This window comes from Odocoileus virginianus, chromosome 11 (genome assembly GCF_023699985.2).
Source record: "Odocoileus virginianus isolate 20LAN1187 ecotype Illinois chromosome 11, Ovbor_1.2, whole genome shotgun sequence".
NCBI classification, from domain to species: Eukaryota; Metazoa; Chordata; class Mammalia; order Artiodactyla; family Cervidae; genus Odocoileus; species Odocoileus virginianus.
The window spans coordinates 71,140,546-71,167,859 of record NC_069684.1 but is presented as its reverse complement, the minus strand read 5'-3'; the positions used below and the strand labels follow the sequence as shown (position 1 = coordinate 71,167,859).

The following is a 27,314-nucleotide window of genomic DNA, read 5'->3' as shown; positions in this document are numbered from 1 at the left end:
TAGCCATGTGACATTTGCATTTGTCCACAGGGCCAGAAAACACCTGGGAGGAGTAAACAGGCTACGGACAAGAGCAGAAAGCCGAGAGCTGCGAAACAGCCATCGAAAATGAAAATGCCACCGTTAGGCTGTAGGAATCCCATCTCAGGCTGAGGAAGTTTAACCACCTCCATTTGTTTTTATTCCTTTTCTTACAGGTGTTCATAGGGAAAAACATATACAGACTCACATACATCAGACTGAAGCAACTCTAAGGTAGACGACTGTGTCCCCCTGGACTTGCAAATGGAACAGAAAATAAAAGGAGGTGAGCTATACACCAGAGCGGGGGTAAGGGTGAGAATGCAGAAGCATGTGCATGAAGACAAAACCAGTGAACACGGAGAAATGGTGAAATGTACTGCCAACTGGAAAATGACCATATTTTAACACTAAATGAGGTTTCAGGAACGAATGGCTTGACAGTATTCCTCTACTACTGAATTATGAACTGAGAATCTCAGGGTACCCAGAGCTAAAAAACTGAGAATACTGTAGTATTCCATGTGGGTACCATGTGGTATGGGGTCCATGAGTCGCCCTACTCTGGAACAAACTGAAAATGGCTAATTTATGAGGACTTTAAAGTAACATATTAGAAGAATGACCATTGTGTAAGAGGGTAAGGGGAAATTCTGCTTTAATAATTTGACAGTTAAAAATGAACATCACATTTCCCCTAATTCAATCTTGGTTTCCTTCAGCTAAATGTTTCCTTTCTTTACAACCCCTTTTAGGAACCAAATTGAAGGGCTGTTTAGAACTAATTCTCTGGTTCTAAATATAACTGGAGCTAAAAAAAAGATCTTTCTCACTGGCAAGAAAAATCTTCAAGGTAGCTTAGGAATGCTCCCAGCAGCAAGCCAATGGAGACAGGAGTCTGACTACAGTGGCAAAGCAGAGCCTGAATGCCACAGAGGCTAAGGCCCCTCTGAGGCTCACCATCAAGGGATTCTAAAGTTAGAAACGCGGGGGTCCGTGGCTGTTTCCACATCAAAATCACTGCAGTATAAAGCAGATCCAAAGAAATATTACTAAAGAAGCCTCACAAACCACATGAAACAGAACATGGGAGGCTAGAAAATTCTTCAAGAAAAGAGAAGGATATTTCTCATGAAAGAGAATCTATCTATATTTCAACCATGCAGAGAGAAAACTGATTAGGTATCTTAATTTCTCTCCCAGCCAAGTAGCCTTCTTAATTGTTAACTCAGTTTGAGTGCTTACTACATATACATGGGGGTTTCCCTGGTGGCTCAGTGGTAAAGAATCTGCCTGCCAATGCAGGAGATGGGGATTCAATCTCTGGGTTGGGAAGATCCCCTGGAGAAGGAAATGGGAACTGACTCCAGTATTCTTGCCTGGGAAATTCCACAGAAAGAGGAGCCTTTCGGCTATAGTCCATGGGGTCCCAGAGTCAGACACAGCTGAACTACTAAACAACAACAATGTATTCCTTGAGCATTGCTGGGAAATCTCACCAGTAAGACATGTGCTCACAGCTTCCCTGGTAGCTCAGATGGTAAAAGATCTGCCTGTAATGCAGGAGACCAGGGTTCAATCCCTAGGTCAGGAAGATCCCCTGGAGAAGAAAATGGCAACCCACTCCAGTATTCTTGCCTCAAGAATCTCATGGGCAGAGGAGCCTTGCAGGCTGCAATCTATGGGGTCGCAAATAGTCAGACACGACTGAGCGACTAACACACATGCATACACACACACACACTTGGGAAATAGCTCTCACTTTTTTTTTTCGTGACTTTATTTTATCAGCTCAGCTCATGGGACAAAAGTAAATGAGCATTAAAAATCAAAACCAACAAATGAAGAGACAGAGAAATCAATCAAATAATGCACCTGTCCTACAGATGGCTTTGTTCACACTCCAAGACTGTTTTTAAAAGGCAAGAACAAGAAAAATCACCACCCAACCAAATTTCAGCTATTTAACAGTGTTTTTTAAGCTGTAGGTCAGAATACATTGTCAGATCATCAATTTAGTGGGTTGCTATCATTGTTTTAAAAAATGAAGTCAAATAGAATAGAGAAGAAAATACCAGTGCGTTTTGCAAGAAATAAAAGTACTGTTTCATGAAACTTTATTCCAAATGCACACATGTATATATGTACTGGGTCCTAATAACAAAATGCTGTTTTTGAGCATGAATTAAAATCTAAAAAGTTTGAAAACCACTGAGCTCTTGGAAGCTGAAGTAACTAGACCAGAACAGAATAGTATAGAGAGACTGTGCTTGCATCATAAACTTATGAAGCTTATGAGTCAACTGAGCAGGCTCAGTCAATAAACAAAGATCAGAGTCACCCAAGAACTCTCGCATTGCCCTGAAGCTGAGAAGTGCACACTCTCAGTCTGAATGCACAGGAAAGCCGCCAGTGACACTGAGCTGAGGGAAAGTGCTGGCCTGTATACCAAACCCCTCCGGCATTTATTGAGATCAAAGATAACCGGGCTCTGGAAGGAAACGAGACGACAGTGTCTACTTCCAGAGAACCATAGGCCAAAGCCACCATCGAAGGCCTTGCTCACTGACTGAGACGCCAAGCCTTCTGGAACAGGAGTCGGTGAAGCGGAGAAGAAACTGCTCTCCAAGCCCTGCCCAACCAGCCCCTCCTTCCCGGCACAGCTCAGCAAGGAGACGAAGCCTCTGTTCTGAGCATGTCAGCTTCTTTTATTCCTGCCAGCTCCAGATCCCTGACACAGGCACCCTCCCTGCCCAGCCCCACTTTCCTGGCACACTCACACCCTCTGCCTCTCACCCTCTGGCCTGATAAAGTAGCCCAGTCCTAGCTGTGAAGCAGCCAGGGAAGCCCTGCACAAGGGACAGTCCTTCCCAGGCAGAGCTATAAACACCAGACAAATTGTATCGTCTTTTGGGAAATGCCACAAGACCTGTGTTCTCTGTGGGAGTTTACTTCAAGAGAGAAACAGACATATTCTTCAGGTAATACATCTCCATACCTCTTTGAGCCAGATCTGTCCTCATGTTCTGAAGTCCCTTGGAAAGTAGGAGACATGACCTGTCTTAGTAAATGATGGCAGATCTAAGGAAAAACTCAGAAGTTCTTCACTTGTTCTCAACTCTCTAAGAACATCAATCATATGATTGTTCCTTTTAGAAAGGGAGGGCTAGAGACAATTCTAGCCAAGCCTTCCTGCTAAGAAATGAAAAGGGATTTCTAACCCTGATCCTCTTTCTGTAAAGGCAGGCTGAGACGTAAGTGTCATATTCTTCAGCTTAGAAAGGGATCACACCAACTGCCCAGGGCCTTGCAGCAGCAGAGGCAGGGAGGGGCACTGCCACAGTCTTCTCTGGTTTTCAGCTCCCTTTGACTCCACCTGCCAATGCTCAGAGCCCACAGGACACATTGCCAAATTACTTTCTGAGAAAGCTCAGCTACAATGAAAGCTGGTACCTATGAGTGCAACTGTGTAAGGACGAGATTGGTACCTGTAAGAGAGCATGGTGCATCGTCACCTCCAGTTCGGCTAAAACATGGGCAGCGTCCTCACTGTCCTCTTGGACCTCCAGGTCCTCCTCAGGGATGGTCTCCCAGTTGCCCTGGTGAGCAACCAGCGTGTGCACTAGTTCATACTGGCCAGGGAGCGCCAGGCTGACCCGAGTCTGATTCCCATAGGTGAAGCGGAGTCGCCGAAGCTTACAGTTCTCACCGCCCAGCTTGTTGGTGGGAAGCACCTGCACCCCCAAGAGCAGGTTCAACAGCTGGCACTTGACATTACAGTCCTGGCCGAGGATCAAGACGCAGGGCAGGCAGTCCACCATCTGCTGGAGGCGCTTCTCTTCCTTGGGTGGGAAGGAAATGCAGCTCAGCTGGCCTGGGCAGGGACAGGGGTGGAAGGAGAAAGGAGTACAGAGAGAAGAGTGAGGAGGGGTAGACAGAGACTGACACAGAGACCCCATTAGATGTCAGCCTCCTAGAAAAGAAACTTCTAGGAAGCTCTTGGTTGAAGGAGATAACCAGAAAAACATCCCAGTCAGAGAAAGTTTCTCAAATATCACATAGGATTCCCCTCTCTGGCTCACCCCCAGAGCAGTTCTTTCTTTCCAGAAAGGTGACAGTGACCTAATGTGCCCTTCCCGACCCGGTTTCAATCAGTGGAGGGACAGCCTAAGGAGTTTACAAGGACTCCATCAAAGGACATTAAACTGACAAAACCAGAAAAGACTACGCTACTGGGATGTGAGTCCAAGGACTGAATGCATGCATTAATGCTCAGACATGTACGACTCTTTGCGACATCATGGACTGTAGCTTGCCAGTCTCCCCATCCATGAAATTTTCAAGCCAAGAATACCTGGGGATTCTTTACCACTGTGTTCCCTCAGAAGCCCGCAAGGACTGAACACAAGTCAAAATAAAAATCTTCCTTGTGACACAAAACCTAACACTTGAACACAGAAAGTTTCTTTAAAATGACTCTATCACATGCAGTTTCCGTTTATTTTCGTTATTTATAACATATTTTATTAAAACTAAATGTGTGTAGTCTTTTAACACACATACATTGAAATAAAATGTTATTTGAGTGTGCATAAGCATAGAATCTTTTCCAGTTCATTTCTCTGATAGCTGGTAACAGCATCCCAGCTGCCAAGTCATTTGTTTTCTTAAAACACTGAATGCTTAATTAAGATCACTATCTCTAATCAAATCATATTCTTTCAGTTTATGGAAGACAAGATCCTGAGTAAGAAAAAGGGGAAAGGACTACCTGTTAGGATAAAATCCAAGCAAATCAAGGAAGATTTGATGTTATCTCAGAAATAGCCTTTCAGGATACACTCATCTATACTGCAAGCTTCCACAAAACAGATCAAATAACACTCAAGAGAAAACAAAAAGCTTCCTAAAGTATGAGAGCTTCTGTTTGGGAAAAGGAACCAGAAATTTGTTGACTGGAACTCTCCAATTCCGAACTCAATCACTCCTCAACTTGTTCAGTGACAGTGCCTGCCCAAGTCTAAGATTCAGGCAACTTCGTGTTTCCTCAGAAAGGCACAGACACACAGTTCTTAGGCTGTTAGAAAGCCGATCTGTATTTGAAGCCAAATACATACATCTTCATTAAAATTTAGGGTGGCACCAACTGAAACAGTACTTGCTTTAGTCATTTAACCATAAGCTGCATTAAATCATGCATAAACTGTTTATTTTGTTTATGTAATTGAAGCAAGAGAGGCCAGATTCATTTACAAGGTTGTCCTACTTCTGACTACCTGCATGCGTCCCCCTAGTCATGTCCAACTCTGTACAACCCCAAGGACTGTAGCCTGCCAGGCTCCTCTGTCCATGGGATTCTCCAGGCAAGAATACTGGAGGGGGCTGTCATGCCCTCATCCAGGGGATCTTCCCAACCCAGGATTGAACCCAGGTCTTCCACATTGCAGGAAGATTCTTTACCATCTAAGCCACCAGGGAATCCCAAGAATACTGGAGTGGGTAGCCTATTCCTTCTTCAGGGGATCTTCCCAACACAGGGATCAAACCCAGGTCTCCTGCATTGCAAGTGGTCTCTTTACTGACTGAGCCACCAGGGAAGCCCCCAACTCTACCTATCCTGCTACAAACTCACTCTTTTAAATTTTCTCTCCAACAAATGGCACCAAAAGGTTTAAAGAAGTTGGCTTTCACTCAGACCCCTTTATGGACTTCATTAAGCCCCCCCTTTCATGTCTGCCTGCTAAGTACATCACCTGGTCAGCACACGCACACCAGCACCACCAGACACCAAACACGGAAATCTATTCTCCTGGGAAAGAGAGGAGACAGCAAAACGTTAACCGAGGGCCCAACTCTATGAGAGGCATTATCAAGCACGAGGGAAGAGCACTAGACAACCGGTCTAATTTCTGACTTACAAAAAGCAAGGGGACACAGCCCCTTGTGTGTGTGACCACTCAGTAAGTGTGGAGTCCTGAGGCCCTCCATACCTCACTGACAACTAAACAGCATTTACTACAGTTGTCAGGGAGGGAAAACAATTTTCCTCTACCCTTTTAGTTTCCTCTGGCTGGGTCTAAGAGTTAAATTGACATGAGAAAGATTAACAGCAGAAAATGAAATTTAATTACATACACATGAGGAATCTGAACATGAGAGATTCTAAAGACAGGTTAAATGAGATACATATGTTATCCTGGACTAAAGAGAGGGGGCAGGGGGCAGGGTCTTCAAAGGGAAACAAGGCAATTCACAGAAGAATGGAGAGAATAAATGTTTGGTAAACAAATGTTTGCTGGGCCATCCAGGAACAACTGGACATAGAGACGATTTTGACCCCCGACTATTACACCTGGTTCATACTACACTGTAGCTAGCTCTGGTGATAGGCCCTCTATATAAATTCATTTAGGCAGTTAAGGTAAGGAAGATAAAAACTCTTGCTAAACTTTTTGTTTCTTTAAAACAAACAGCCTAAAGTAATTCTCATACCAAAGAGACACATTTTGGGATGGCAAATCTTGCTCACCTCTTCAGACTATTCTAGTCGTATGTTTATAATTACCAAAGGCAGGAAGAACCATCATATTTCTCTCTGTATCCTCAACACCCAACACAATGACTAAAAAATAGTGAGTGTTTTGTTATCTGTTTGCTTTCTCTGTGTAAGAATTTATTTACCATTTATTTACCATTGAGAACTGTCTACAGAAAGTCATAAGGGGCTCTACTAAGTACTCAGAAAAATCCAGTAATATGATGAACAGTCCAGTAACATGAATAGTATAGGAGCAACCGTCATTCCTGACAATGCCCTTCATCTCAACATGGAGAGCAGAGGTGGGCAACAGAACAAGACCTCCCCATTCAGCAGCAGGATTTACCAACCAGGCTCTGCCTGAGCATGAGGGCTCCTGCTAGATCCGCTCTTACCTATATTTTCTATCTCTCTCTCCTCCCAGTCCTCCTCAGATCTCAGGTGGCTGTCTAAGTAAGCTCATACTGACACCCTTCACAGGGCCCATAACAAAAGCTGGTCCATAATAACAACAGTGAGTCTAAATGAGTTTTGTGACTACTGCTGTTGTCAGGAGAGTGGGTAGCAGAGAACGAAAACTAACCAACCATTTTTCAGGACCAAAGGGAGAGATCTCAACACCTCTGAGACTATAGGAAAACCAGTAAACCATGTGGCACTGGCCAAAACCAGGGCAGACACATTCATTATTCATCTGACCCAAAGTATCACACCCCCATCTCTGCAGTGACAGAAACAGTCACTATAAATAAACTCGCTGGAGTCAAACAACTGTAGGCCAGTGCAATAGGAGAGGGGGCTGACAGTGAGTCCAGTTCGAATTTTCATCTCCAGGCGCTTTGCTAGGGTTGTGTATGCAACTTACTGGACAGAGAAAAGATCTTCAATATGGATATCTGCATTTGGTCTTCAATATGTCATTATCCAAGCTCTTTGCTTCTCCCACTAATCTTTAGTTTTTTCATTGCTTTTCAATGTGTCTACAAGATTTGAACGAGAGCATGGAGAGAAATGAAGCTGAAACTAGACGGTTCCATTCCTCGCTCCCCTTGGCAAATAGTCTGGTGAGGGCAGACCACAGCAGGCGGTGGACGGAGCACCAGCCGGGGCCTCACCGCTGACTGGCCCTGTGACTCTGGCAATCCACTTGTTTCTCTCAGCCTCGGATTTCCCATCTGTGAACTAGGGAGCTGGATTAGATCATCTTTAACATCCTTTCCAGTTCCAAAATTCCAGGATTCCATCAGGTTTTAACTGTTGAAAGAAAAATAACTGAGGGGGCTAGGCTGTTGGTCTGGTTGTTTTTCAACTACAGGTGAAATTAATTAGGAGAGCTCCCCTGGACAGCTACAGCTGCAGATCAAAAGGTGAGGGGGCAAGGGGGGGGGGGGGGGCCTCTGAGGGCCTCCCCAGTCTCAGCAGTTCTCTAAATAAGAGATGAAAAACGGGAGAATGACAGGAGGGAGGAGGAAGAAAACCTGTTTCAGAGCTAAAGCAGCTGCTTCACTGACAGTTAAAGGATTTTTGAGTTAATCAGGTTTTCTTCTGTAATTAATATAACAGCATCTGCATATGGGACTGCCAGAAGGTAACAGCACCGCCTCTCAGCTGGAACACATTAACCCTGCCAACTCTGACTGCAGGAAAATTCAAAGCAAATTGTCTTAAAAGCCAAGACTTTTTTTTTTCCTTTATGATTCTTAAATACAGATTATCTTGGTTTGGGTTACTTCTAAACAAATGTTTCAAATACAAGAAGGAGCAGCTAAGCAGCAATGCATTTTGTGTTATCTGTTTCAGATAATGAAGGGGAACAAAATATATCATCCCAAAATATGCCTCTTTGACATACTATTTTGAGGTTATTTTTAAGAAACAGCAGACACAGGTGAAGCTCTGAAAACTGAGAAGTTACTTTTTCTAACAGACATTTATAGTTAAAAGGGAAATCTCCCATTTGTAAGGGTATATTCCTCCAGTTTCAGGAAGAGGAGGACTCAAAATGTCTACGAACTCTTATCAATGCAGAAGACAATCACTTAAAACTGCCTAACAACCTTACCCTTGTTTATTGTGCTTTTCCTGATAACCACCCATAACTTCCCCCCACCTCACCCCACCCCAGTGTGTTTTATCTTGAGCTAGAGACAATATTGAAGGTATTGGCACACGCCATTTAGGAGTTACTTAGTTTCTCCTGGGGAGCTCCCATCTGTACACATCTGTCGTTTTTCCCTCATTAGTCTGTCTTTTTATAAAAGACAAGTCTCAGCCAAAAATCTAGATGGGTAGAGGGAAAATTATTTTTCCTCCCCCACAATAATATTTACTATAATATTTATTATTATGATATAATAATAAAATTATATTTAATAATATATTCTAAGTACATCATTTTATTTGCCTCATCTCATTTAATGCTCACAATACTACCAGACACAAACTATTATTATCCTCATTTACAGGGGAGGAAGCAATGACTTAAAAGGTACAACAGAACAAAAAAGAAGCCATGTTTCTCTATTTATTGAGGGCACAGCAGGAGCTGTTCCTAGGTATCAGGGGGCCAGGTGAATACTTCATGGTGAACAATGTCCCTGAAGGGTGGCAGAATATACCATCCCCCAAAAGGCCTCTTTGGCATAAGGATGATTTTGAGCTAAAGGCACTGAACAAACAGCAGGTATGAGAAGGGCACTCTGACCTCCCTTTTCTCTTCCTGAAAGCAAAAAATAAAACCCTCACTGGGAAGATGTCCCCCCTATAACAGAGGAAAGCAACATCCTTATTACTGGAGTCGAGGTCAAGAAAAATCTGTACAAATAAGCCTTGTTACACTAACCAGCATCTTGCTAGTTACTCCCCCACCGTTAACTGCCCTGTCACCTTTTCCTACTTTACTTCTCTTTGTCTAATTCAGTACACAAAAGCACAACTCTGTTTCTTTGGGTCTTCATTCTTTTCTGAGGACTCCCACCTACAGATAAAATTCAACAATGTATTAATGCTCTTCTCCTGTTTATCTGTCTAATGTCAGTTTAGTTCTTAGGCCCAGGTGGAGATAACAAGAGCGAAGAGCGGGAATTTTTCCTCCCCTACACCCCAACCACACTTTCTCCCAATGTGGGGCCTAACACAACTTAGTAGTTGCAGGACCCCAATTAAAAACAGACTGAGAGATTCCTTATGAAAACTGCCCAAGACCATGGGGAATAAAGCCTAGGGGGAAAAGACAGTATTACCACTAGGTGGTGAACACTTTTTAAAAATGTTATTCTACCTAAGAGCTCTTAGAGTCCCTTTTCTTATAAAAAAAAAAAAAAAAAAAAGTAAGTACTTTTCAGAGAAACTTGTTATTCCTCTCATCTCCCTTTGGGTTGATGTTAAGGTAGAGTGGCGGGAAGTAATGCTAGCAACAACTGATGTATCTAGTGATCCATTAGGGCAAGTACTTTGTTTAGATTGTTTTTAGAGTACAGCAAATCCCCTACATACAAAACTTCAAGTTGCAAACTGTCAAAGATAACAGGTATTTGCACGTCCAGCCTCATATGTTAGTTCTATCTGAGGAGGCACTGTCAGTTTCTGAGGCATGGGAACCAAACATATCTGCACATGAAGATTGCAGCAGCCCTTCAGAATGCAAACCGCTGCTACTGTGTCATCTATGATAAGGAAAGGAGCTACTATCCAGACATCACTGGGTCGTTTTTTCAAGAGGGTAGATAGAATAGAATCCAGCAAGAAACCAGAACCTGTGCCACAATCATCAGGTGTGAGTGAACTGCAGTTTGTTCTCTGTCTCCTGTTGCTGACGATCCTCGGCTCCACCATCTCCCCCCTCCTCTCCCTCCTCCAGTCAGCAAGTCTTTTCGCCTATTCACTCGATGCCAGCCCCTGTATGCCAGCTGCTGTACCATACTTTTCAACATACTGTACTGTAACATTAAAAATGACTTTTCTACTTGTAATTAATGTACATCCATGCTTACTAAATGATTAACCTCCATTTTGTAAATCACACAAATCATAATCATCATTAAGTCACATAAAATGTTTCTGAGAGCCTGTAATCTGCATTTTAATCAACACAATGAATTGTAAAAGGTTTTATTTCGACTATATGTGAAATGAATATATATTAATAAAACTGAATGGTTTTTACCTGTCAAAAATGACTTATTTTTTGTTTGTTTTTTATGTATTGTGTGAAAAGTATTATATAGACGTATTAAAGTACTATATAGCCAATTGTGTTAGTTGGGTACCTAGGCTAGCTTTGTTGGACTTACAAATAAACTGGACTTACGAACGCACTCCCGGAACAGGATGTGTAGGGAGGGGACTTACTGTGGTGGATTTAGAGCAGCACGCTCTCCTTCATGCCTGTTTTCTACCCCAATCAATGGTATGAGTGAAGGCCAGAGTAAGGCACAGTCCACGGCCAAAGAGGGGAGGTGCCGTATGGAGTGAATGAAGTAGAACTCTATCTTTGCTTCCTATTCTTGCAACTCCTAAGGTTGAAAGGGCTTCAGCGTCAATTCAGGTCTCAGCAGAGTTACTACGGCGGTACTTGTTCCTGATATTCAAGGATTTCCCTCCTTTGGTAAAATTTTTTTACGTCACCTTTAATACTGAACTTGAAGTCCTCTCTGTAAGTGACTGAAATACAAAAGATTTTGTAAGTCACTGAAGTAATCAGTGACACAAAGTTGCATATCCACAAATAAGTAGTGATGTTTTATTTCCTATTAACTACATGTGCCAAGAGTAAAGAACAAATCCTAAGTTGAGAAATAAATCAGTCCTTCTACTACAGTCAATTCTACTACAAGCTTCAAAGTACTGAGCTACAAAAACCCCCAGGAGTTGAGAGAGAAATAATTCTGCCAAGAAACATTTATCATTTCCAAACAAGCTCTCTGACCTTCAGCTAAATTTAAACGATTCTGAATTATAGAGGAGGTATTCCCATTTAAGGAAAACACATGCTTAGGTAGTCTGGGTTTCAGAATTGTCAGGATCAAGTAATACAAGGCACTTTGCTCGAAACGGATGGTTTTTGAAGATGAGCGACGGAAACATACTCAAGTAGCCAACGCTCTTGGCAGCTGGAAGTCAAGCAGGAAGAAACATCATTCAAGCTATCCTACCTGGGGCCCATGTTAAGACCCTGAATAGGGTTCGAAAAGCAGACTGGACTGCACCTGGAAAGAGGACTAACACCGCCACTACCAAGCCAAAGACCTGTATCTCCTGGGAGCCACGTGAAGCCGAGAGACTGCACTCAGCAGCCTGCTGACAAGTTCCATTCCAGGAGAAGCTGCTCCTGAGGCTGGCCACGCTGCAGAGGGAACAGAAAGGCAGCTGAAGCTGTGATTTATGGGATGCAGAGGTAGAAGCAGCTCTTCAGGAAGCCAACCGCATGCTTCACTGAGGGAAGGCATCTTTCAGCTACTAACCATTAAGAATGATCCAATGGTGGGAATGTGTTAAAGAGACACAGGAAGCAGCCCAAAGCAGGGCTTACTGACCAGACTTGGGACAATTTAAGCATGAAAAAATTTTTTAAATAATAAGAAGAAATTAAAATCCATTGAAAAAATTCAGAAGTCCACATTGGTATAAACAATAAACAAACAGTGGAAAAGGAACACTCTTCCATCCCAAATACTAAGACATACAGAAGAAACACAGGTTAGAAAAACCACCGAGGCAGGTGCTTGTGCCTGTGCTAGGTCGTGCCAACTCTTTGCAACCCCACAGACTGCAGCCCAACAGGCTCCTCTGTCCATGGGATTTTCCAGGCGAGAGTACTGGAGTGGGGTGCCATTTCCTTCAACTGAGGCAGGTGGGTATTGTCAATGGACACTAGGTCCAGTGGTAGGAGGTATCTTCAGGAACAAGATTATCATTGAAATCTTAGAACACCTTCCCACAAAAGACTAATCAATTGGAAAAGGAAGAACAGTGACTTAAAGGTAAAGAAATGTAAAGGGCACTGACATGACCAGATATCAAGTTTAACATCTAAAAACAGTGGATGAAAGACATCATGTACCCCTGGTAATGACTGTACATCACATCATTTCTGTGCCTGATCCTGCTGAGAGCTCATGACCTGAGTTTACTCACAAGGAAACAGCTCAATCCAGGCTAAGGGTCATCCCATAGAATGTAAAGCCTGCTTTTTAAACCTGTCAAAGATATAAATGCCAGGGAAAGGCCGAAAGACTGTCCACAGTGAGTGAGTCTGAAGAGACATTAACAACGAAATGCAACGTGCTCCTGGACAGGATCCTGGATAAAAAAGAAAAAGACATTATTGGAAAAGTTGGCAAAACTTAAATGGGGTCTGTAGACTGAATGGTAGTACTGACTCATTGTTGATTTCCTGATTTAGGGAGCTGCATGCTGAAACGTAAGGTTATGCTCAAAATCCTTCAAGTTAGGCTTCAGCAACACACGAACCGAAAACTTCCAGATATATAAGCTGGATTTAAAAAAGGCAGAGAAACCAGAGATCAAATTGCCAACATTTGTTGGATCACAGTGAAAGCCTCTGACTATGTGGATCACAGCAAACTGTGAAAAACTCTCAAAGAGATGGGAATACCAGACCACCTTATCTGTTTCCTAAGAACCAGTATGCAGATCAGGAACCAAGAGTTAGAATAGGACATGGAACGAAGGACTGGTTCAAAATTACGAAAGGAGTATGACAAGGCTGTAAATTTTCACCCTGGTTATTTAACTTATATCCAGATACATCATGCAAAATGCCAAGTTCAATGAATCACAAACTGGAATCAAGATAAGCTGGGAGAAATATCAACAACCTCAAATATTAGATGATACCACTCTAATGGCAGAAAGTGAAGAGGAACTAAAGAGCCTTTTGATGAAGGTGAAAGAGGAGAGTGAAAAAGCTGGCTTAAAATTCAACATTCAAAAAGCAAAGATCATGGCATCTGGTCCCATCACTTCATAGCAAATAGATGGGGAAAAAATGCAAGCAGTGACAGATTTTTTCGCGCGCTCCCAAATCACTGCAGATGGTAACTGCAGCCATGAAATTAAAGGACACTTGCTTCTTGGAAGGAAAGCTATGACAAACCTAGAGGGAGTACTAAAAAGCAGAGATATCACTTTGCTGACAAAGGTCCATATAGTCAAAGCTATGGTTTTTCCAGATGTGAGAGTTGTACAGATGTGAGAGTTGGACCATAAAGAAGCCTGAGTGCTGAAGAACTGATGCTTTTGAATTGCACTGGAGAAGACTCTTGAGAGTCCCTTGCACAGCAAGGAGATCAAACCAGTCAATCCTAAAGGAAATCAATCCTGAATATTCACTGGAAGGACTGATGCTGAAGCTGAAGCACTTTGGCCATGTAATGCAAAAAGCCGACTCATTGGAAAAGACCCTGATGCTGGGAAAGGTTGAGGGCAGAAGAGGGCGAGAGAAGATGAGATGGTTGGATAGCTTCATCGATTCAATGGACGTGAGTTTGAGCAAACTCTGGGAAATACTGAAGGACAGGGAAGCCTGGAGAGCTTCAGTCCATGGGGTCGCAAAGAGTGGGACATAACCAAGCGGGTGAACAAGAGCAAATGCTAATATGTAAAAGCATGTCCTTGTTTGGGAGAAATGTACACTGCAAGTGTTCAGAGGAGATAAGAGCTATCTAGCTTTTGAGAGCTCATTTTCACAAGGTTCACAAAAATATATACATATAATAGAAACAGAAACTGGGTGATGGGGCAAATGCAGTAAAATCTTAACAACTGGGGAGCCTGCATGGCATGGGTATGAGAGCTCTTTTTAGTAGCTCCAGTGACATTTACATAAACTTGAAATTATTCCAAAATAATTTTAAAAATAAGCCAAAAGGATAACCAACAAAATATATCCAGGTCTGGATCTCAGAGAAAAGAGATTAAGAGACAGAATTCTACTCACCAAAAAAAAAAAACCCAGCAGGAAGAAAGTATATTATATACAGTAACAGCAGAATTTAAACAAGAAGTTTCTTCACTGTCCCCACTTCTGCTCTGTACATTACTTTCTGTCTCCTCAATCTTCCAGGGATGGTTTACTGATGCCAGTTCTGAGTCTGGGAAGTCCAAGGCACTCATGTAAGTAAGTAGTCAGGATCAGATTTAGAACCCAAGTCTTTAAGACTAAGCAGGGGTAGACAAAATACCCTCTCCAGTTCAGGATACTCTGATGAACCACTGAAGTTGCTCAGTAGTGTCCGACTCTTTGCAACTCTATGGACTGTAGCCTACCAGTCTCCTCCATCCATGGAATTTTCCAGGCAAGAGTACTGGAGTGGGTTGCCATTTCCTACTCCAGGGGATCTTCCTGACCTGGGGATTGAACCCAGGTCTCCCACATTGCAGGCGGACGCTCTACCGTCTGAGCTACCAGGGAAGCCCATTTTGATCAAAGTAACCTATAACCACCCAGTTCACTGAACAATAAGCCTCCAGAAGCAGCTCGAGCTTGTACTGCCTGCAGTGGCCTTCTGATTACTCAGCAGTAGGGAACACACCTCCACTGCAGCTCAGGCCTCCTCGGTATCATATGCCAACAAACTATGTTTCCAAGCTGCAGTAGCAGAATTTCTGCACTTCTCTTCATGGAGTAAGAGGCAGCAGAGAAGTGCGACTCTTCCATCAGGAGAAACTGAAACAGGTCTTCCCAGGGGGTTCTTACATGCCAAAAGAATGACTTCTCTCCTACTAGCTGTTTCCCCCATGTTCTTCCTGCCTTCCTTGCCCCTACATATCTCCATAACATTAAAAGTTACGTATATGTTAGTCGTTCAGTCATTTCTGGCTCTTTGCGACCCCATGGACTGTAGCCCACCAGGCTCCTCTGTTCATGGAATTCTCCAGGCAAGAATACTGCAGAGGGCAGCCATCCTCTTTGAGGGGATCTCCCCAACCCAGGAATCAAACTCGCGTCTCCTGCATTGCAGACAAATTCTTTACCATCTTGAGCCACAAGGGAAGCCCCCATTAAAAGTTATGGGTAGAGTATATAATATAGAATATTCCTAAAAAGTAAACTCCATATTGGTTTAATTACTCTCCCTCTGATTTGAATAAACACAGAGCTTTTACTCAAATTAGTCTCATTACCTAGTTGCTTTTATGATACAGCCTTACTTAAGTCTCTCTAGTTTGGAAAATTTGGCTTCACCAAAACAATCCTGGGAAATGTAATTCTCTTCCATTATATGACCCAGAAAGGGTAAAAACTGTCTGGCATAAATAACACACTCAAGTTTTAATCTGATGAAGCTAAAATTAGACCTTTTTTATATCTGAGTAAAATTAAAGTGATAAAAGCATTTTTTAAGAGGCTTTTTTTTAAACAATCAAAGGCTTTTATGAATACATAAGCTTCATTATTCTTTGGGATAGTTTTGATGCCTTATATAAAACAAGTGAAAAGCAAAACAATCCCTCAAGCTCTACTTCCCATCTCCCTGCCCAGAGAACACCACCCCATAGAACAGAAACACATTATAAAGCCCAACTTCAAAGACTTGTGGTCAAAAGGTTCCCACAGCCACATGGCACCCCAGGCTGGGGATACATTCAAACCACTCACACTGCCTACTAAACACCACAGAAGAAGGTACCGCACATGATATGAAATTCAACCAGGGGCCCACAGGGAATTCAGAGGCCCCATGCTCTGACCAACTTTCCTTCACAGAGTTTTCATTTGTCCTTTGGAGGAATATTTGGTGCAGTCCAGTCGCTCAGTCCTGTCCAACTCTTTGTGACCCCATGGACTGCTACACGCTATGCTTCCCTGTCCATCACCAACTCCCAGAGCTTTCTCAAACTCATGTCCATCAAGTTGGTGATGACATCCAAACATCTGTCGTCCCCTTTTCCTCCTGCCTTCAATCTTTTGGAGGAATATTAGGAGAAGACTCTCAGAGAGGCTGATTTAAGCAAGGGAGCACATATCTCAGTCACTGCTACATCTGTTCTGTTAAAGAATCAAGTTCCAGGAACCCCAAGATTACCAGACTCCCCACTTGGCAAAGAATGCAGTCAATCTTCAAGCATGGGGTGGCCTACGCTTAGACCAAAAATCCTACAGGAGACTCCAGACATCTGAGAGGCATGAAAGAAAAGCTGTATCTTTCACAAGGACTCTACACTCTTGTTATTAATATGAACGACGCGTTTCAAATTCCCTGGACCATCCCTGGAGGTGAACTATTTTCCTACAAGAAGTAAACAGCAAGTTCACCTCAGATCTTAAAACTGTTAGAGAAAAAACATCCACCCACACACCTCACACTCTTCACATCGGCTCCCCTGTAAGCTCTGATGAAGATGAAAGACACTCTAACCACAATCTTCATGAATGCATTCTTCTTTTGAACCATGCAAACAAGACAATTATAGTTACTCCATCAAAGATAGACTGGGGCTAATTCTCCTGTGCTGTCAAAGTTAGTGAAGCATCTCAACTCCTGTTTTTGTCAATACCATTTAATCTTAGAACTTCTCATATGCCTTATCCTTATGCCCTCAAAGACTGATGGCTAAGCGGGAGACCCCAATGTGTAAGAAATTCTTCAGAGAGTACACAATGAAATGCTAACCCTTCTTTCTTTCATAACCTCAACTTAAAAATAAAAACATCAATTAATTGGACAGTGCTTCACTATTGAGTGTCCTGAACCCAGTATAGAGTTAGGTATTAATAAAGATTTGCTGAGTGAATGAATATTAAGGACTTATTTCCTATATCATGGTGAAGCTCTGATATTGCATGCAACTAATTATTTGCAACACAAAACTCATTCTTTGGGATACTGGCAGCTCTAGCCTAATTAGTCATCTATCAAATGCTTATTATTGCTCTTTTTTAGGGACCCAGACAGGAAAATGTGGGCAAATATACAAAATAGTGTATCCTTCATGGGGGAAAAATGTCCTTCTGAAGTGGAAAAATACATCATTCCAGTAATCAACCAGACATGGAAATGATTTAACAGATACTAATTTGTCTGTTATATACTACAGCAGGCATTGCAGGGATACAAAGATGAGTAAAACACATCTTTACCATTAAGAATTCACAGTCTAGCAGGTGAGATAAGACAAATATATTCATAGTTATCATACAAATAAATAAATACAAGCATGATCTGTATGTCTAAAGCCTATAGGAACTGAGCAATAGGTTTAAGGTGAAATTTACTTCAATAACATTTTTTGAGGCTTTATTTTCAAAAGATTGCTTTTGAGCTGCGAGAAGATTCTTTGTTGCCTTAACCTAGTGAGACAGAAGGCATGGAAAAATAAATGCTGATGCTGGAAAGTGGACAGAGCAAAACAAAATTTAAAGACCTTCTGAGTTTTATTTAAATCCATGCTTTCTTTAAATGCTACTCACAAGGCTGAAGAACTAACCATACTGAAATCAGAAATGACTTTTAAGACTAAACTAAGCATGTTGAAAATGATAACCATCTTAAAGGTAATAATGTCTTTTCTTTCAAGAGCAGGCAGAATTATCCAAGCTTCTTTAGTGGTGGGCTACCCCCATTCCATGGAAAATAGATTATCCTAGCAAAGGAAGATTAGGAAGGGGAAAGGAAGGGACTGGAAACTGGAATACATGTCAATGTATGACAAAAACCACTACAATATTGTAAAGTAATTAGCCTCCAACTAATAAAAATAAATGGAAAAAAAAAAAAGAAGCTTGAGTAGGTTGTGTCACACTATACTCACTCAATCAGATAAGATCTCCCACTGAAGTAAAACACCGTTCCATGGCAAGCTACAGAGTCCGGGTTATGACTCACTTGTAACAAAATCTCTCCAATGCAAGGGTGCATTTTACAGTCTCATGGGCAGATCAGGAAAGAACAAGGGAAGAGTTGCAGAACTGAACTGGGAGCTTAGAGACCTGGGCCTAAATCTGGCTTCAGCTCAAAATTGTTCTGTCCCTCATTCCATTCTTCTGTTCCTTTTATTCTTCCCCCAACCCCCATGCGTCAACCTCCTAATCTAATGTTCACCAAGTACGTACATACACATACACATACTCAAATGTCACATGTGTTTAGTACTAACCATATGCCTGTGCTATGTGCTTTATATGATCTCTAAATGTCACAACTTTGTGAGGCAGACATTATCATTCCCATTTGATTTATTTAGATAAAATTTACATACCATAAAATTCACTCTGTTAAACCATACAATTTAGTGGTCTCCACCACATTCACAAACTTGTACAATCCTGACCATTATCTAATTCCAAAACATTTTTATTTCCTAGGAAGAAATCCCATACCTATTAGCAGTTACTCCTATCCCCTGGCAAAGTCATTAATCTACTTTATGTCTTTACAAATTTGCTTGTTCTGGACATTTCAAATAGATGTGGCATTCTGTATTACTCCCATCTGACAAATGAAGAAACCAAGACTCCAATAGGTTAAGTGCTATGCTTAATCACTCGGTCATGACCCACTCTTTGCGACCCCATGGACTGTAGCCCACCAGGCTCCCCTGTCCATGGGGATTCTCCAGGCAAGGATACTGGAGTGGGTTGCCATTTTTTTCTCCAGGGGATCTTCCCTATCCAGGAACCCAGGTCTCCCACATTTCAGGCAGATTCTTTACCATCTGAGCCACTAGGGAAGCCCATAATAGGTTAAGTAATTTGCCCTAAGTCCCACAGTTAATAAAAGGCTGAACTAGAAGAGGAACTCAGATCTGATTCAAATGCCTGTGCTTGCTTTTGACTACCTTTTTTTTTTTTTTTGGTGCTGCCACATGGCATATGGGATCTTAGTTCCCGACCAGGGATCTAACCCCTACCCACTGCATTGAAATAGAGGAAGTCCAACCACTGGATGACCAGGGAAGTCCCAATTGACTACTCTTTTTTTTTCCCCATTTGTTAAACCAAACAACAACGGTGGTTGAAACTTTTGACTACTATATACTGCCTCCATGCCAGAAGAAAACAAAGAAAGTGAAAGTTTTAGATATATTTGGGGAAATGGGGTTTTGTTCATTTAAGGTAATAAAAGCAATATAACTAAAATCACATTTACAGCACCACCTCTCCTAAGCTTATGCTGAAATGCTGAGGCAGCTCTTACAAATAGATCAATGCAAATTACTAGAACAACTCTTTTTCTTAAGAACAGCTTTTCTTAAATCAATAGGTACACCACATTTTTCTTCTCTTTTAATTCTGGCAGCCAGTTTACACCAGATGTGACCAAAGGAGGGTGAAGGATGCTGGAGAAACAAAGCTGTTCATGAACCAAAGGCAAAAAGCTGTAACAGCCTAAGAATTGTAACTTACTTAAAAGGCTTACAATCTAACTTTTGCTTTCTGCTCTTTTTCTACTTTATATGTTGCACATGCATATGGTTGAGATAAGGTTATACCTTTCTAGAGGCAGAAGTTCAGATTTTCTTAGTCCTTTTTGTTCTCATTCAACATAAGCATACAGGTGTACAGTATTGATAACTATAATTTTTATGTTTAAGAGAAAAATACAGAATGGAAAGACTGATCCCCACTAATCCAAGGCCAAAGTTTTTATTTGACTCTTTACCCCCCATACCAGATACTTAAATGTTTATTGACTAATAATCAGTTTACTTCAGTTGCTCAGTCGTGTCTGACTCTTTGTGACCCCATGGACTGCAGCATGCCAGGCTTCCCTGTCCAGCACCAACTCCCGGAGCTTGCCCAAACTCATGTCCACTGAGTTACTGATGCCATCCAACCATCTCATCCTGTCATCCCCTTCTCCTCCTGCCTTCAATTTCCCTCAGCATCAGGGTCTTTTCCAAAGACTCAGTTCTTTGCATCAGGTGGCCAAAGTACTGGAGTTTTCAGCTTCAGCATCAGTCCTTTCAATGAATATTCAGGAATGATTTCCTTTAGGATGGACTGGTTGGATCTCCTTGAAGTCCAAGGGACTCTCAAGAGTCTTCTCCAACACCACTGTTCAAAAAGCATCGATTCTTTGGTGCTAAGCCTTCTTTATGGTCCAACTTTCACATCTGTACATGACTACCAGAAAAACCACAGCTTTGACTAGACAACGTTTGTCGGTAAAGTAATGTCTCTGCTTTTTAATATGCTGTCTAGGTTGGTCATAGCTTTTCTTTCAAGGAGTAAGTGTCTTTTAGTTTCATGGCCGCAGTCACCATTTGCAGTGATTTGGGAGCCCAAGAAAATGAAGTCTGTCACTGTTTCCATTGTTTCCCCATCTTATTTTCCATGGAGTGATGGGACTGGATGCTATGATCTTAGCTTTCTGAATGTTGAGCTTTAAGCCAACTTTTTCATTCTCCTCTTTCACTTTCATCAAGAGGCTCTTTAGTTCCTCTTCACTTTCTGCCATAAGGGTGGTGTCATCTGCATATCTGAGGTTACTGATATTTCTCCTGGCAATCTTGATTCCAGCTTGTGCTTCATATAGCCCAGCATTTCAAATGATGTCCTCTGCATAGAAGTTAAATAAGCAGGATGACAATATACAGCCTTGACATACTCCTTTCCCGATTTGAAACCAGTCTATTGTTCCACATCCGGTTCTGTTCCTTCTTGACTTGCATACAGATTTCTCAAGAGGCAGGTAAGGTGGTCTGGTATTCCCATCTCTTTAAGAATTTTCCAGAGTTTGTTGTGATCCTCAAGGTCAAAGGCTTTGGCATAGTCAATAAAGCAGAAGTAGGTGGTTTTCTGGAACTCTCTTGCTTTCTCAATGATCCAACAGATGTTGGAAATTTGATCTCTGGTTCCTCTATCCTTTCTAAATCCAGCTTGAACATCTGGAAGTTCTTGGTTCACGTACTGTTGAAGCCTGGCTTGGAGAATTTTGAGCATTACTTCACTAGCATGTGAGATGAGTGCAACTGTGTGGTAGTTTGAACATTCTTTGGCATTGCCTTTCTTTGGGATTGGAATAAAAACTGACCTTTTCCAGTCCTGTGGCCACTGCTGAGTTTTCCAAATTTGCTGGCATATTGAGTGCAGCACTTTCATAGCATCATCTTTTATGATTTGAAAGAGCTCAACTGGAATTCCATCACCTCCACTAGCTTTGTTTGTAGTGATGCTTCCTAAGGCCCACTTGACTTCACATTCCGGGATGTCTGGCTCTAGGTGAGTGATCACACCATTGTGGTTATCTGGGTCATGAAAATCTTTTTTGTATAGTTCTTCCGTGTATTCTTGCCACCTCTTCTTAATATCTTCTGCTTCTGTTAGGTCCATGCCATTTCTCTCCTTTATTGCGCCCATCTTTAATAGCTAAAACTTACACAGCACCTTACCAGGCACTGTTCTAAACACATATATTAACTCCCAACAAGCCCAGAGGCAACTACTATTATTACAATCCCCATGTTCAGATGAGGAAAACTGTGGCAAATCACAGTAAGGTCACTCAATAAGGACCAGAAACAGGAGGAAAGGACTAGAGCCATCCAACTGAACATATTCGAGTAATTCCAACTTCTTAAAATCGAGAGGTTTATGATACACTGCAACAGCTTGGAACTCTTACTGGACCAGAAAACAAGAAAAATACTTCTCCCTCTGCTACTTTGCAATACTCCACTCTGCCTATCTCCAGAAGTGCTCAACGCCTTTATCTCACTATCTTTGAACCCCTGTGACAGAGGTAAATCAACAGACAGGCTCTCAGCCCCCATAGTTAAGTGAAAAGAATGCCAATGATTTGGGAAGAAAAAGAGGAACTGGGACTTCCCTGTCAGTCCAGTGGTTAAGAATCCACCTGCCAATGCTAGGGTTTGATTCCTGGTCCGGAAAGAATCCACATGCCATGGGACAACTAAGCCCATGCATCACAACTGAGCTCATGTGCCGCAGCCACTGAAGTCCGAGTGCCCCCACAACACAAGAAGCCGCCACAATGAGAAGTCTGGGCATCACAATGAAGACCCAGTGCAGTCAAAAATAAATAAACAAAGCTTTTTTTTTTTTTTTTAAAGGAGGAATTGAATCAAAGCAATTTATAATTCAGTTTTTCCTGTACAGGCTAAGCAACTCTCATTTCAGAGTTTTATTCCACCTACTTTTAACTTCTAAAACATCAAGTACATGTACATTATATGCTCTTTACACTGCCCCCAGTGAAGTAAAAAAACTGTCAAAATTAAGAAGGAGGCATTATTTAGGGGGTTCTCCCCATCTCTTTTGTGGTTAAAAGTGAAATAATAAAAATTTAGTTAGTCTTTGATCTTCAATTGATCAAATACCATACTACATTCCAACCAAGAAGACACTTTCATTCTGAAACAATGATTAAAACCTTCAGGAGGTTTATGAGGTTAAGCTTGGAGTGTTCCTTTCCTCAACATTTCAAGTTCCTATTAATCAGAAACCAATATTCACAGAAGAAAGTTGAGAATCTTTGAACGAACTTGACCTTGTAAAGAGATGGTCTGTAAAGGGAGAGAACAGAAATTAGTTGTCGTTTAAGGAGTGGTTTCTAGTTTCTAACACAATCACTTAAACGGCTGGGAAAATCAGATCCCCAAAATATACATAGTAGGTGCCACCTCTCTAATTTCTCCTTTTCACCTCCAACTCTCCACTCTATACTAACAGAAGCACTTTATGGAACAAAATCAAAAGGCTCCCAGTCCTGTCATCTGTACCCTCCCCTACTTTTTACTTTGGATGAACAGACTCCAGAGGGTGTAGAGAGTTAAACACGCAAAGATGAGTTCATGATGCAGTCAACTAGAAAAGCCAATGAGGCAAAATACAAAGGTGCATTTGCATTTCTTAAGTTGGCGTTTAAAGAATAAAAACAAGAGTCAACCAATGTGCCTTGAAAACCTCCATCTCTCTGAGGTGAATCTACTTTTTTTTTTTTTCAATAGTAATTCTAAAATATACAGTTGCTGTAAAATTACAGCAATAGAGGGCTTTTTAAGATAAGACAGAAGAAAACCTGAGCAGGGAAAGCTGCCGGAAAGCACTGCTGAGGAAAAGGGTGAGAGTACACATTCTGGGGCTCATCTCTGAAAACAGCCGCCCTTCTCACAAATCAGTTTTCTTACAGCTTCACAGAAATCAATCTCCTCTATGGGTCCATTCTACAACAGCAAATCTCTGGGGAGATGTCAAAACCACAACTTCAGAAGAGCTAGTCATCCCTCTCCTCCCACGTATCCTAGGAGATAAATAAAAGCTCTTTTATTTACATCCAGGCCAATTAAGTGAAATATCATCAATCAGAATCTTATTTTTATCACCATTTTTGGAGTTTCAGACAAATTTAGGATATTAAACATGCAACTTTGGAAATATTGGGCCTGACACAGGAACTCTGAAGAGTTTAAGAATTCAATGCATTCTACACCTCATGTTCAAATTTGCCGTCAGCTTCTAAATTACTGTTTCTGAAAGTGTGTTTGTGGCCCACCTGCATCAGAATCCCTTCGGGATGGCTTGCATTTAGATTCTTAGGACCCACCCACTAGACCTACTCAATCAATCTGTAGGATAGATTATTTTTTACTTTAGTTTTAGGACACTAAAATCACTGTTGGAGATTGAAAACGTGATTGAAAAATCACGTTGGAGAATCACTGAATGAAATCCACTGACTCTTTGCTGTGTTATCCCAAGGTAACTAACTACATGGGACGCCAGTCCTTTCTCCCATCCAACTGGTTATTTCCTAATTAGACCAAGTGGTTAACAAACCCTCCTGTTCCCACCAACAGCAGTTTAAGAGGAAGCAAGAAATTAGGCAAGATCAAAGACGCTGCACGATTTTAAGTGCTTTAAGGTCTCTAATACATGCCAGAGAGAATCAAGTCAAGTTTCAAGACAAAAAAAGTCAAATTTCAGGACAAAAAAAAAGAGAGAGATCCTTCCCCTCCCTAACTTTACCATAAGCGCAAGCCGCCATCTCTGGCAATACCGTGGCAGATATAAGATATCCTTTCCTTGAGCGATCCAGCCCCATTGAGAGTTACATTCCTTACTTCTTCAGAGTTGCCTCATGATTGACGTATATTTCACATACAAAATCAAGCACGCGCGCACACACACAACCTCCACTACAGCCCCCTGGTCTCCTGGGGTCCTGAGGGTCCCTGCCTACCGCCCATCCTGCGCCCGCCCCGCCCCCCGCCACTCCACCATCCCTGAACGGGGACTCGAAGCACAACTGCTCACCTCCGAACTCAGAGTAACTTTCCTAGGCGCCACCTCTGCCGCCTCCAAACGGGGGCCCCCGGCTCCCGACCCCGCCGGCCGGTCCCTCCGAGCCGGCTCCTGAAACCCCCGGCTGGTGCGCCCCTCACCCCTGGCCCCGCCGGCCGGCCCCCGGCGCCCCCTCCCCCACCCGAGACGCCCTCCCACGGCACCTCAGAGAGCCAGTCGGCCGGCCCCGCCACGCCGCCCTCCTCCCACTTGCCGCCTCTTCCCTGGCCTGTTTCTCTGGGGCAGGGGCGCGGCCCGCCCCCCGGCTCGCCTCTCCGGCCCAGTCTCCGTCACCGCTTGCCCTCCTTACCCGCCGGCAGCCCGGTCGCGGCGACATCGCCGGCAGGGCCGCGCCCGGCCTCGCCACCCTCCGCAGGGGAGGAGAGACAGTCGCGGGGCTGCGAGCCCCTGAGGTCGCGGAAGAACTTCTGCGTGTCGCGCAGGTTCTGCCGCAGCCGCCCCAGGTAGCGGCGGTAGCGACCAAAGCCCCGGCACAGCTCGCGGATCCCTCCGCCGCCTCCCGGGCCGGGACCAGACTCCGGCTCGCTGCCCCACGGCACCCCGTCGCCCTCCATCGCCTCAGCCTGCTCTGTCTCCGCCGCTCGGTCCCCGGCCCTCAGGCCCGGCCCCCCTCCTCCAGCGCCCCCGTGCTTAAGACGGCAGGAATCCGCCTCCTGACGCCCCCGCCTGCAGTCGGCCGGGCTCCCAGCCTCCGTCACCGCCGTTCAAAACAAACCAACCCGCAGAGCGCCCTGAACGGAACCTTTATCTCAACTGTTGGAAGAGTGAGGGGAAGGATCAGCAGCTCACCGGGTCACTGCGGGGGCTTCTGGGACTTGTAGTCTGCGCCAGGGCCGAGCTCCGAAAGCTGGAGACTGTGGAGGCTACCAACCGCCCCCGCCCCCCCAGACACACACACCCCTGCACACACACACACACTCGCACACACCCGGTATAACTCTCCCCAAGTCTCACCCAGAGTTCTCATGCTCTCCCTGTTTTAAAAGCATGTTCCTCCTTCCTACAAAAGTGTCTCTAAAATGAGACAGCTTCTGCAGAACCCGGACTCCTGCAGAAGGGGAGTGCCTTACTGAAATCAGAGCGAAAGATTTTAATAGCAAAGGAAAGGAAAACAAGACTGAGGCTAGTACCATAACCATGGATACCCTAAATGGCTCTCGCTTTCCGATACAGTAGATACTGGGGAACCGGCAGAAAATTTCATGGAAATAGGAAAACTCCTATATTTGCATTGCATTCTCCTTTTGACTTTCCTTTTTCAGGTGTAGAAAGTTGGGGGTGGGTGGGTGATGTGTGTGTGTTTGGGTCGTTAAAGAGCCATAAGCTGAAGTTCACTTGGTCTCTTGAAGTAGAGAGATGGAGCTGGGTAAGGGGAAGTTGAGGTTAGTAGCCTTCCAACCCAGTTTTGATTATCTTAACTTGGCTTCTGCTAATATGGACCCGGTTCTGATTATCAACTTGCCCTCTGCTAATATGGAAGACTTCTAATGACACAGACTGTCATGGAGCTCAGGACACAATTAGGAAGAACACAGAACTTGACAGCCACCTCTTTTTCTTTTCCTGCTTTCTTTCTCCTCTTCTCCAGACACAGAGCCCTCCTATCTTTCTTGCTATGTAAAGCCCCAATATTCTATCCAGGCCAGATATCTTTTTGGACAGGCTGGATATTGTAGGTCCTCAGCTAAATTTAAGAGGTGACTTGAGACTGAGTCTGAACTTCCCCAGTGCCTTACCTTAAGATCAATGAAGTAAGAGTTTGGGCTAGTCGATCTTTATGCCCTCTAAAATTTCGTGAATTTTGCTTCAAAATTGTTAGCTTTTGTCTCCCAACCTCTCATTCCTTGTATAAGTGCTCTTAGCACTTGTAACTAAGTGATGTTGTGATAATTGGATGAATTCCATGTGAAATGGAAAGGCTTTACCGAATCAGGAGTTTTTGGGCTTCCCTGATAGCTAAGTTAGTAAAGAATCTGCCTGCAATGCAGGAGACCCTGGTTTGATTCCTGGGTCAGGAAAATCCCCTGGAGAAGAGATAGACTACCCAATCCATGGACTGTATAGTTCATGGGCCGTAAAGAGTAGACACAACTAAGCGACTTTGACTTTTCAATCAGGGCCTCTTAGCATTGTATGAAAAGGGATCACTGCTTCACATGAACCTCTACTTGGTAAATGCATGTGAAGTCTGCCCCCAAGGAGTATATTCGCATTCCTTCTCATTTTCTCCCTCCCTTTTACTTGCTTACGTATTCTCCACTGGCCATTCTTTATCTTTGAAGATCCCCATGCAATCCCTAAAAGGCTCAGTGAAACAGAAATGAAAATACAAAATAAAAAGTTTAATATAAAATGGCTGATACTACTTAAAAGAAGAAGTGCTGTAACAAAGCAATGTGTGGTGATTTGCCATATACAATTTCTAGCAAAGGAGATCCTATGAGAGAATAGTTGAGCTGTAATTGT

General features: G+C 43.0%; 1 protein-coding gene and 1 non-coding gene across 5 annotated transcripts in view; both read right to left on the bottom strand.

The window, feature by feature from the left end:
• Positions 1-25,578, bottom strand: part of DSTYK (dual serine/threonine and tyrosine protein kinase) — a 78,705-nt gene extending 53,127 nt beyond the window's left edge. For 3 of the 4 annotated variants that reach the window (XR_011490439.1, XM_020891693.2, XM_020891690.2), the window contains exons 1-2: positions 25,138-25,578; positions 3,510-3,895 (exon numbers count right to left, since the gene is read on the bottom strand). Coding sequence is in view for 3 of the 4 variants with exons in the window: in XM_020891693.2 (XP_020747352.1) it covers positions 3,510-3,895; positions 25,138-25,402 (651 nt within the window). In the remaining variant the exon portion in view is untranslated. The remainder of the gene's footprint in view (positions 1-3,509; positions 3,896-25,137) is intronic. The other variant, XM_020891691.2, reaches the window with a different exon arrangement.
• Positions 14,921-14,993, bottom strand: TRNAC-GCA (transfer RNA cysteine (anticodon GCA)). The gene has a single exon. It is a non-coding gene; the product is annotated as a tRNA-Cys (tRNA).
• Positions 25,579-27,314: the final 1,736 nt, after the last annotated feature.